Source organism: Peromyscus maniculatus, chromosome 1 (genome assembly GCF_049852395.1).
Source record: "Peromyscus maniculatus bairdii isolate BWxNUB_F1_BW_parent chromosome 1, HU_Pman_BW_mat_3.1, whole genome shotgun sequence".
Lineage (NCBI taxonomy): Eukaryota > Metazoa > Chordata > Mammalia > Rodentia > Cricetidae > Peromyscus > Peromyscus maniculatus.
In genome coordinates this window covers 113,296,860-113,309,313 of record NC_134852.1, presented here as the reverse complement: position 1 = coordinate 113,309,313, position 12,454 = coordinate 113,296,860, and the positions used below count along the sequence as shown (strand labels likewise).

The window sequence follows — 12,454 nt, the reverse complement described above, 5'->3', positions numbered from 1 at the left end:
AATTAAGAGCTGAAGATGTAGCTTAGTATTAGAATGCTTGCTTAGCACATACAAGGCCTTGGGTCTAGTTCCCGGTACTACAGAGTGTTTTCTCTTTTCACCCCCTTCTTCCTCACTCCTTGACTTTTCTCTCCCTCTTGTCTCCAGTAAAGAAGCCTGGACTTCCTCCTGGCTCAGTTTTCCAAATGCTGGTATTAGAGGCCTATACTACCATACCTGGCCAATGAAAACATTTGATTGCCTTGTTATTTTCACTTTGACTCACTGAAATCCTGTTTGCTAAGGTGTTATTTTTTTTGTGTTAAAGCATTGTGTTTAGAATCTTGCTCAGATTATTATATCTTCTGATTAATCTGTCTTTTCATAAAAATTATAACTTTTTCTTCCATTACACACTTAAAGGAGTAGCTTATTTGCATCCTTTCTCTCTCTCGTTACTTTAAATTATGTGTATTGTGTGTTGGCATGTGGGTATGTACATATGAATCAGGGACCTTGGGGGCCAGAAGTGTAGGATCTTCTGGAACTAGATTACAATCAGTTTTTGAGTCACCTGATACATGCTCTAGGAACTGAACTTGGAGGAGCAGCTAGTGCTCTTAACCATTGAGCCATCTCTCCAGCCTCTGTTATTTTAATTTTGTCATTTTTAATTATGTGTGTATACATGAGTATAGATGTCTGAAGAGTTGTCAGATCCTCCTTGAGCTGGCGTGACAGGTGGTTGTAGCCATCTGATGGGGGCTGGGAATCGAGCTCAGTACACTAACTGTTGAGCCATCTCTTTAACCTGCTTACTTTCTCTGTTGTATCTTTATATTATTTTAAATTTCCTGTATTATTTTCCTTTCAGACCCTGTTTGGCAATAACAAGCTTACAACTTTTGGAACCAGCACAACCAGTGCTCCTTCATTTGGTACAACCAGTGGCGGGCTCTTCGGTAACAAACCAACCCTGACTTTAGGAACCAATACAAACACTTCCAATTTTGGTACATATAAAATGCAGGTTTGACTCTCTTAAAGTTACACTGACTATACCACACATCATTCTCCTGATTCATATGATTGGAAATGTTTAAAAATTCTCAGGTAAGCGATAGCCTGATGCTAGGTACCAGAAAGAAAGGCTTTAAGTCATGGTACATTACATGAGATAGTATAGATAATTGGTTTTCATTTTCTCTGGATTACTTCACCAGTAACTGAAAAAGCATATGTGAACCTCATTTGTCCGAAATAACCCATTCTATTCAGGTAGGTTTCAAACATGGGAGTGTAGTGTAAAAGGGGAGATTGGTGATTCTTTCTGAATGTCAAAGCTTTGCTGAGTTGGAGGATTATTCTGGCAGTTTTGAGTATAGTAGCTCATGCCTGTAACACCATACCTATTGAAGCAGGCCATCCTGGGGTACAGAATGAGACTTGTTTCAAAAAGAGCAACAACAAATTATTTTAAAGTTTTGAGATCCTGTTTCTTACTTAAAAATCAAGAAAATAGAAATAAGATTGAGCAAATTGTTTTAAAAAGGAACTTTATTTTTTTTTTTTAGATATGTTAGAAATTAACATATTTAATCAGTTTAAAAGAAGCATCATGTTTCAGCTTTATCCATTCATGATTATGTTTTCAGACATTTCAACATTGTGTAAGGTGTACAAAGGTCATTTTATTGACAAGGTTCAAATATTTGTTGAACATTTTGTTTTCCAGAGTACCTCATTAGGTACTAGTTGGTTTTTCTAGGAAGATGTGTGCAAAATGCTATTTTTTTTTTCCAGAATTTTTGTTTCTTTGTGGGGTTTTTGTTTTGTTTTGTTGTTTTTCAAAACAGAGTTTCCTGGCTGTCCTGGAACTGTCTCTGTAGACTAGGCTTGCCTGGAACCCCCTGCCCCTGCCTTCTAAGTGATGGGATTAAAGGTGGGCACCACCACTGCCTGGCTGAGATGGAATCTTATTATGCAGTCCTATTTGGCCCTGCAATTTACTGTGTAGGCCAGGCTGGTCTCAAAAAAAAATCCTCGGGGGCTTTCTCCTCCCAGGATTAAAGATGTATGCCACTACATCTGACTTAATGGTAGGATTTTTTGTTGTTGTATTGTTTTTTTCTTTGGTAGTAAGATTGTATTTATACTCATACACACTGATTCCAGTATGAAAGGTCTCATCTTTACCTGGCTTGCCTTACTAGCTATATGCTGAATTTGAATTATTTTTACTTTGTAAAATTGTTTTGAAGTAACAGAGTCAGCGAGAATGGAGGAAATGTGTGGTATAAACAGTGTAAAGTTGGCACTTAGATCTCTCTTGTGGGTTTAAGGTTGGCCTTGAATAGCTTGTTTTCTAGTACAAGACTATGATCCTTGTTAAATTTTAGTTAAAAGAGAAAGAGCATCTTTAAGAACATTTTCTTTTTAAATTTTCTTTAAGGAAAGTTGATTGTGCTTGAGTGGGCAAAACTGTGGGTCTGCGGGTGGTTAGCTAATAACACAAATCAAGAAGAACTTTAATGTAGACACATGAATCTCTTGCTGAGTCAGATTAAATGCTTTTTTTTTTTTTGGTTTTTCGAGACAGGGTTTCCCTGCGCCTTTCCTGGAACTCACTCTGTAGCCCAGTCTGGCCTCCAACTCACAGAGATCTGCCTGGCTCTGCCTCCCAAGTGCTGGGATTAAAGGCGTGTGCTACCACCGGCAAATGCTTAGGTTTTAAAATGACCAAAATATGCTTGGTTTCAGACTTTATCTCCTTTAGCTTTATGGTCTTTTTCATTGGTAATAACCAGCCTGATATTGACATAAAAAAGTACAATTCTTCTAGTGACACTGTTAACTCACTTTACCTTTGAAGTTTCTTTTCTCCTCAACCTTATTCTTCCTTCTTGAGACAGTCTTGCTATGTAATAAATTGACTCAGCCTTCTAAGAGTTTGATTGCAAACTAATAACACAAGCCTTCACACTGAACTTTCATGATAGTTTTTAAGTGAATTTGTCTTAAAACCAAGAATTCACCAGGTGGCAGAGGCACACACCTTTAATCCCTTTAATCCCAGTACTGGTAGGGCAGAGGCAGACTGATCTGTGTAAGTTCAAAGCCAGCCTGGTCTACATAGTGAATTCTAGGACAGCCAGGGCGACATGGAGAAACTTTGTCTTCAAAAAACAAATACCCAAGAATTTTTTGGCCAGTGATTGATTGATCATTCCTTAGCATTATAGATTAATGACACATTCATTATTTGCTTTGTTGAAATTTCTTCAAAAGGAATTCTAGAATTTTGTTGTCTCATCAATGAAAAGAAAATAGTAATTAAATACTGATATCTTTGATACCTGTGTATTTCAAAGGGGAGTTAACAAGATTTTCTCTAATTAGCAAGTCTGAAAAAGAATGGTTTTCTCAACCCTTCATCATCGACGAAGAAAGTATTGAACTCAAGATAGGCTGTTCATAGGATATAGTTTGGTTTTTTGTTTTTTGTTTTTTTTTTTTTGAGTTTTCTTTTTTTTAAATTTATTTACTTTTATATGCACTGGTGTTTTGCCTGCAGGTATATGTCTGAGAATGTCAGATCTTGGAGTTAGAGACATTTGTGAGCCACCATGTGGGTGGGTGCTGGGAATTGAACCTAGGTCTTCTAGAAGAACAGTCAGTGTTCATCTCTCTGGCCCTGGTTTTGTTGTTTTTTGTTTTTTAATAGTATAGAGACGGTAGTGGTGGTGCATACCTGTGACCCCACACTTGGAAGATAGAGATGATAAAAGCCACTGTTAATGCCTAGCAATTGCAGGTTCGCTTGAGTTCTGTGAAACCTTCAAAAAGCACCCCCTTCACACAAAAAAGTAGCTAGTTGAGCCTTTGAGTGTTTGTATGAATTAACTGAGTGCGACATTGTGAAAGAACCTCACATAATCTGCCATACATTACAGATCCATCAGTTTAACAAAATTGCTATAGAGATTAGGGGGTGAGGGTATTTCAAGATAGGGTTTTTTGTGTTGCTATAGAGATTTTTATGGGTGGTTTTCTATTCCTTTTTATTTGCTGACAATTTTTTAAAGTGAAAGTTTGAGGGAATAAACTTTTGTGTTTGTAAGTAAGCCTGAAGCATGTGTGCTGACTCTGAGCCTTACAGAGCTCAGACATCAAGATGTGACCTTGCTTTACTGTTGGGTATTACCCTGTCCTGAATTGATATTTCAGGCTTGAAGATGCTATTAAAGCAGTTGAGTAAATGTCAAGACTTGTTTGCAGGTGTCAGAATTTTTTAACAAGTTATATTGACTGATAATTTGGGATTCATAAATATTAGTATTAAGGATACAAAGCTTAAGATCAGTTGTCTTTGTGTTAAAACTCCCCTTTAAAGAAAATTGAGAATTGTTTTAAAACTACAATCCACTCATTCTTCTTTTTCCTTAGGTTTTGGCACAAATAACAGTGGCAATAGTATTTTTGGAAGTAAGCCAGCACCTGGGACTCTGGGAACTGGACTTGGTACAGGATTTGGAACAGGTAAGAAAGTGTTCATATGAATTTTAGGAAGTAATTACAACTTGAGCTTCTGAGTTTAGATCATATACTTATAAATAAGAGGCTTAAATTTCCATTTTTACAAACAGATTTATTAAAGCATTTCCTTCCCGCAGTTATGTTTTACCAGGTCCTAAAGTGTTAGTGCATTTATATTACATTCACAAAACACAGATTTTGAATTATAGGAAAATTACCTTTTCCACATAAAAGTTTCTTCTCCTTTAGTCCTGTTTTAGCTGGGAGTTTTAGTTTAAAATGTAAGATTTATTAGTAGTGATAGTAACTATCCTTCTGTCTTAACTTTATATGAATAATTTAGACTTGGAATTGTTCATATGGCTATTAACAAAAATGTTCTGCAGTTTTACAAGGTTTGTACATACCTTTCAGTTTTTTATCTTTCATCCCTCTTCCTCCTTTTTTTTTTTTTTTTTTTTTTTTTTTTTTTTTTGAGACAGTTTCTCCATGTAGTTTTGGTGTCTGTCCTGGATCTCACTCTGTAGATCAGGCTGGCCTCAAACTCACAGAGATCCGCCTGGCTCTGCCTCCCGAGTGCTGGGATTAAAGGTGTGTGCCACCACCGCCACCTGGCTATAGTTATTTTTCAGTACATTTAAAATATTGGTCTTTCTATCTGTCTTCAGGAGCTGGGACAAGGGCTGTTACGGTGGTTACTTCTAAATATACAGTCAAATATGGTTTAACCATACATATTTGCTTCCTTTACCTAGTTCTCTCATCTTGGGATAATAATTTATTTGCAGAATTACTTACTTTCACAATCTCTGCTTCAACTGCCTGGTTTTTGTTTTGTTTGCTTTTGTGGTATGGTTTTTCCTTTGCCATCTCCTTAATAGACACTTCTTTTATATTCATTTGAACTGTTAACCTTTTTTTTTCCTTGTTCTTTGAGGCAGAGTCTCACTATGTAGTTCTGGATGACCAAGAACTCGATATGTAGACCAGACTGGCTTCAAACTCACAGAGATTTACCTGTCTCTGTCTCCTAAGTTTTGGGATTAAAATTGTGCATACCCATACGCAGCTAACCTTTCTTTTGAAAATAAATGTCATTAAATATTTTTACAATTCAGAAATACCATGAAGTAATCAGCTGTTTAGACTTTAACTTGTCTGTATCCCCTTTTGTACTTTTTCAAACATGGTTACTTATATACATTTGTACATCAGTATTTTATGTCTAGGGATTTTAGTGGCATTTTTAGTTGAACCTTACTTGAGATATTTTGCCCTGCTGAGCATTGAAGCCAAGATCATATACAGGGTAGGAAAACGCTTTCCCGCAGATCCACCCCTACTCCACTGTTCCATTCCTCCATGAGTGGCTTTTGTTTTAGATTTTGTTTTTGTAGCAGAGAAAATGTAGATTTACTGAGGAAAAATGAGACTTGCGTGTAAGGATCTCTAAGGGAAGAATACTCGTGGGTTAGCTTAGACCAAAGACGGAGATGGCATTGTTATACATTGTTGTCTTGAGCTGCAACCAGGATTTAAGGGAATTAACTGAAAATTACTGTACATAGTAAGATAATAACTAAAACTTTCCTGAAGTTTTGGGATGTATGCTATACTTTGTATCTCATTGTATTTCTTTCTTTTTTTTTTATCAGCTTATTTTGTTTTGGTCCATGTGTACAGATTTCATTTCAAAATATTGGCTTTAATATTTGAGTGTATGTGTGTATGAACACAAAAGTTGTGTTCTACATTTGCCATATATATCACAATCTAACTTTCCACTACCATCAGTAGTTGTGTTGTTTACTGTTAATAGCAAATCTCCTCAATGAAATTTTTTGTTAAATAATTTTGTATTTGTGTTACTATATAGTTAATAAGTAAGATTAAAATTGCTATCTAGGGAACTGGAGAGATGGCTGAGCAGTTAAGAGCATGACTGCTCTTCCAGAGGACCAGTGTTCAATTCCCAGCACCCACATACAGCTCACAACTCTGTTACTCCAGTTCCAGGGAAATCTAATACCCTCACACAGACATACATACAGATAAAAACACCATTGCACATAAGAATAAATTTAGACAATTGCCATTTAGAAGGTATACATTATTATTAGTTGATCTTGTTGATTATTTGTCTTTCAAAAACAGTGCCATTTTGCATTAGTTTTTACATTGTTTGATATGTTCATTTTTCCATACCTTTTCTGTATTGTTTGGCTTTTTCTTTTTGAAATGAAACCTTCCTTTCCTTTTAGCTGTGTCTTATCCATGGTCCTTTCTGTATTTTTTGAAAACATGGTTACAAATTCCTAGGCTTGGAATCCTTCTAGTCAGGTAGCTGAGACTACTATAGGTATATCCTATCACGTGAACTTATTGGGTCTTTTCTTTTTCTTTTTTCTTTTTTTTTTTTTTTGTGGATGAGTGTTTTGCTTGCCTGTATGTCTGTGCATGCACTTGCCCACAGAGGCCTAAAGAGGACACTTGTGCCAGATCCCTTGGAACTGGAGTTACGTATGGTTGTTAGCTGCCATTTAGGTGCTGGGAACCGAACCTTGGACGTCTGGAAGTGCAGCCAGTATTTGTAATAGCTAAGGCATCTCTCTAGATCCCTTATTGGACTTCTTCATTTTTGCCTATGTGGTAGTGGAAATTGGTATATTCCAATGATTAGTGATGAAAGTAGCAATCTTTATGTGAGCCTATTGGTTATTTGAATCTCGCTGTTCCATATATTTGATCATGGCTTATTTTTAATAAATTATGCTTATTATTATGTATATATTATGGCTTCTAATGGCTGTATGGTAGAATTTTATGTAGCCTTGGTTTGTGTGTGTGTGTGTGTGTGTGTGTGTGTGTGTGTGTGTGTGTGTGTGTGTGTGTGTGTGTGTGTTTTACTATTTTTTCCTGGACTGATCTTGAACTTCTGGACTCAAGCAATAATGCCTTAGATTCCTGGGAAGTATGCATTATGGCTGTTAGAGATTAAACCAAGGTCTTTCTCATGCTGGGCAAGCAACTGAGCTTTTACCCCAGGCAGGCCTTTAGCTTTCAATTTTAATTTATTTTAATTAATTATTTGTGAGACAGGGTCTTACTGAGTAGCCCTAGCTATCTTGCAACTCCTTGAATAGACCAGGCTGGCCTCTATCTCCTAGTTGCTAGGATTTAAGCCATGCTCCACCATACTGGGCCTTATGAAGGCTTTTAAAATCTATGCTCATGCATCTGCTCTGTGTTAATTTGGCTATTTTTAGTTATCTCATTCAAAGTCCAGTTCTTTTGCTGGTGCTAAAGATGTGTGGTACCACAACAAACCAGCTTTGAATTTTTTTTTTTATAGGGTTTCTTTATGTAGCCCTGGCTGGCTCTTCTTTAACTTGCTCTGTAAACCAGGCTGGCCTTGAACTCATAGAGATCCTCCTGCCTCTGCCTCTACCTCCCAAGGGCTGGGATTAAAAGGCTTGCACCACCACCGCTGCTCGGGTCCTTTTTTTTTTTTTTTTTTTTTTTTTTTTTTTTTTTTTTAAGAGAGACAAGGTCTCTTTGTAGCCCTGGCTGTCTTAGAACACCAGGGTGGCCTTGGACTCAGAGATCTGCCAGCCTTTCTCTTCCTTTGGAATTCTGTGATTAAAGGCGGGCATCACCATGCCCTGTGACCCGTGACTGACTGATTGATTGATTTTGGTTTTTTTGAGACAAGGTTTCTCTGTGCAGCCTGCCTGTCCTGGAGCTTGTTCTGAAACTCACAGAGATTCACCTGCCTCTGCCATTCTGACTGCTGGGGTTAAAGGCATGTGCCAAAGGCTACATTTTTTCCTTTTCTTTTTGCAGTGCCATGTATTGAAGCCAGGACCTTATGTATGTCACACCCCACCCCTCACACCCTTGAATTTTTTTTTTTTTTTTTTTTTTTTTGAGACAGTGTTTCTCTGCTTAGCTTTGGAGCCTTTCCTGGAACTCTATAGCCCAGGCTGGCCTTTAACTCACAGAGATCCACCTGGCTCTGCCTCTCAAGGGCTGAGATTAAAGGTGTGCACTGCCACCACCGCCCAGCCCACCCTTGAACTTTTTAACATGACAAAATTTATATTAAAAACTAGAAAAGAAAATGGTTATTTTTTGTGGTGTGTGTGTGTGTGAAAGAGAAAGAGTGGGAGGGGGGAGAGAACATGATCCCAGAACACAAAGAACAGTGTACATCAATATTTTCTTCTAATCCTCTAGTTGGTAATAGCTTTGGTATCAGCAAATTAAAGGGGACTGTAGTTGAAAGTTTTCTGTCTCCAGCCTAGTCCGCAGCTGCTCAGACCCAAGTAAACACACAGAGGCTTATATTAATTAAAACTGCAATTAAAACTGCTCGGCCATTAGCTCAGGCCTACCACTGACTAGCTCTTACACTTAAAACTTAGCCCATTTTTATTAAATCTATTTGTCACCACGTGTTTTATGGCTTTACCCCTTGTGCTATTACATGCTGCTCCGTGACTCAGCCTTCCTCTTCCCAGAATTATCCTTGTCTGCTTATCCTGCCTGTACTTCTTGCCTGGCTACTGGCCAATCAGCGTCTTATTAAACCAGTGTACAAAAGCATTATCTCACAGCAGGCGGCTTTTTGAAGAAATCTTATGTTTATACAGATATAAACACGAAAGGTTTTAGTTTTATTTTGAGGTAGTCTTATGTACTCCAGACTAGCATAACACTTTTTATGTAGCCAAACAAGGATAACCCTGAAGTTCTGATCATCCAGCTTTCTCCTCCAAGTGTAAATGACAAGCCTGTGCTACTGCACACTGTTTATGTGGTGCTGTGAGATTCATCCTAGGGTTTTATGTACATTACAAATGTTCTATCAACTGAGCTGCATTCCCAGCTAGTTTTTGTTGTTTTTAAACAGTATCTCAGCTGGGCTTAAATTTGCTGTCTGCTTTGGCCTTTGAGTACTAGATTACAAATGTGTGCTACTACCAAGGGTGGTTTTAAGTCCAAAGAGTCTATGAGTATAAACCTAAGACTTGGGTGAGAATTTTGTTTAGCCATGCAGTTAGTTGTCAATTGACTTATAAGTTTGGTCACATCTTGATTGTATCATCAGTTGAAAATTTGTGTTTAATACAGTTAGCCTGCCGAACATCATAGCTTTTCCTTGATTACTTTAAGCATGTTCAGAACATGCATGTGTGCCTGCAGTTGAGCATCCCACAGGAGTGTCATCTTGATAGCATTACCCGAGAAAACCTTCAAGCTCACAGATAGAAGTATAGTTTCTGCAAAATGACCATTATAAAGTCACAAAACTATATTTCCATTCACATCTTTTTGTTTGACATTTAATTTTATTTACATATTTTTCTCATATTTGAGTTTTATTCTTACATGATTACATTTCTGTTTGGGTTCTGGGTCTTGAAGACTGTGATTACCAGTGTCTTTGCCTTTAGTACAGCTTTTAAATTGTTCTGTACCCAGGCTGGACAGATAGCTCAGTGGTTAAGAGCGTTCACTGACTGCTCTTCCAGAGGACCTGGGTTCAATTCCTAGCACCCATGTGGCAGCTCACAACTGTCTGTAATTCCAGTTCCAGGGGATCTGACACCCATGGCAAAACCCCAATGGGCACTAAATAAATAAATAAATGCCTTGTAATTAAAAAAATAATAAGAAATGTTCTGTACCTTTTTTCTCTAATATTATCCCCTAATTCCACAATTTAATAGTTTAACTTTTAATATTTTGTCTTGACAATTATTTATAGTCTACAGATCACATTTTTGTTGCTATATTTTCCTTCTTCATGCCTTGTCTGTATGAATAAAGTAAAAGACAAAATCAGTAAAGAATTTTACACTTCTAACTTTAGTAACAATAGATCATATATGGAAATTAGGATTTTGAGAGTTATCAAGCAACATTGTAGAGATTCCATGACTGTTTACTAAAACAGACCTTGAGCTTTAAGAAGAACGTGTTCTTAAATTTGAACTCTGCATTTTACAGTATTATACGTAAACTAACACTATAGACCTCAATTCTATTTGTAGGGAGAACATGAGCTAAATGGATGTCATTTGCAATTTTCACTTTGAGTGATGGAGATTCAAACTCATTCCTTAGCAGAAATACATGGGCCTTTGGATTTTGTCTTTTGTTTTGGATTTTTTTGTTTGTTTTTGTTTTTGTTTTTTAATTCTTAAGTTTAGGTAACCAGTCTTTCTCTAAGAAGAATTTAGTTCCCAAGACTGAGACACTAAATAATAATAAATAGAAAATAATTTCTCTGCTACATTAAGAATTTTCAAGATCTATTTGTAACTTTATGTGTATGAGTGTTTTGCCTGCATATATATGTATGTGCATTGTGTGTATGCCTGGTACCTGCGAAGATCATGAAGAGGGCTTCACATTTCCTGGAAGTGGAGTTACAGACTGTTAGAAGTCACCATGTGGGTACTGGAGTCAAGCCTGGGTTCTCTATAAGAGCAGCAAGTGCTCTTAACCACTGAGCCATCTCACCAGCTCCATATATATTTGTTGTTGTTGTTTTTAATAATGCTGGTGCATATCTGTAATTCTAGGATTTAGGTAGAGGAATGAGCTCTTATTCCAACCAGTCTAGTTTGTGTTAAAACTTGAAAATGTTTAGTTTTTACATTTTGAGACATTTGGCATTTTGAAGAAAAACAAGTTTGTTTAATTAAAGCTGGTTCCAGGAGATATATAATTAAAAGTACTACACTTTTTTGACTATTCAAAGGAGATAATTTGATTTCCTGTAGTTTGGCTTATATGCCAGCTTAAAATGTTAACATTGGGGCTCAAGAGATGACTCAGTGGTTAAGAGCACTGGCTGGTCTTCCAGAAGACCTGAGTTTGATTCTCAGCACCTACCTGGCAGCTCTCTACTATTGCAGGGGATTTGATACCTCTTCCAGCTTCCATGAGCACTAGACTTACATGGGGTGCATAGATATGCATGGCAGGCAAAACATACATACACATAAAAATAATTTTTTTAAGTTGACATTATGATTTGGTCACTTAAGTATTTTGGTTTGTAAATACTAAAATACACAGGGATTTTTTTTTTTTTTTAATTTGAAAATCTCTTTTAGTAGAGTGGTAGTTAATGTCTCGGTTATTCTGTCAGATAGAGCTGGCTTTGACCCTCCTTTCTATCACAGCGTTTGTAACTTCTAAAATGGGATAATAGTTCCTATTTTAGGTATATTTATTAATTCTTTGTGTGTCTGATAGATACCATGCTTCTTGGAAATGTAATGAGAATGTTTATTCATTTTAATAATTAGGAAAATATCTTAAGCTATCCATTATTGTCACATGTTGTAGTTGAGGGAACTAATGAACCATGGTTTTGCCTCTACTGTACCCAGCCCAGTGCCTAGTATGAAGTCAGCATTTACCACATTAGCTCTTTTCTTGAAATGACTGGTCATGATGAAGCTTCCAAATGTATTATATCTTTAAGTAACTGACCTCTGGCACAATAGTCAAAGGATCTTCTGTGGCACTTGTTCTTTCCTCTTGTCTCCATAGCTCTTGGTGCTGGACAGGCATCTTTGTTTGGAAACAACCAACCTAAGATTGGAGGGCCTCTTGGTACAGGAGCCTTTGGGGCCCCTGGATTTAATACTACGACAGCCATTTTGGGCTTTGGCGCCCCCCAGGCCCCAGTAGGTAAGTGTCAGTCACTTTAGAAGGCTTTACAGTTTATTTCTTGCTAATACTTAGCTTGCTGACTTGATTTTCTACTGTCCCATCCTTACTAAAGCAGTGTGCATGTGCACATCATTAAATAGCTATGTAATATAGAAGGATTTAGATTCTAGTCTTCTTTATCTCCTCATGCCTAGGATTGGTCTCCCTTAGATATTTTAAATTTATCTAGCATATGATGAAGTTTGTT

At 37.0% G+C, this 12,454-nt stretch overlaps 1 protein-coding gene across 21 annotated transcripts in view; it reads left to right on the top strand.

Annotated features, from left to right (window-relative positions):
• Window positions 1–12,454, top strand: part of Nup98 (nucleoporin 98 and 96 precursor) — a 107,460-nt gene that overhangs the window by 32,984 nt on the left and 62,022 nt on the right. For 6 of the 21 annotated variants that reach the window (XM_076548931.1, XM_076548936.1, XM_006993299.4 and 3 more), the window contains exons 10-12: window positions 854–992; window positions 4,426–4,518; window positions 12,085–12,225. In XM_076548931.1, coding sequence (XP_076405046.1) covers window positions 854–992; window positions 4,426–4,518; window positions 12,085–12,225 — 373 coding nt within the window. The remainder of the gene's footprint in view (window positions 1–853; window positions 993–4,425; window positions 4,519–12,084; window positions 12,226–12,454) is intronic. The other 15 variants (XM_076548977.1, XM_076548959.1, XM_006993300.4 and 12 more) reach the window with 3 other exon arrangements.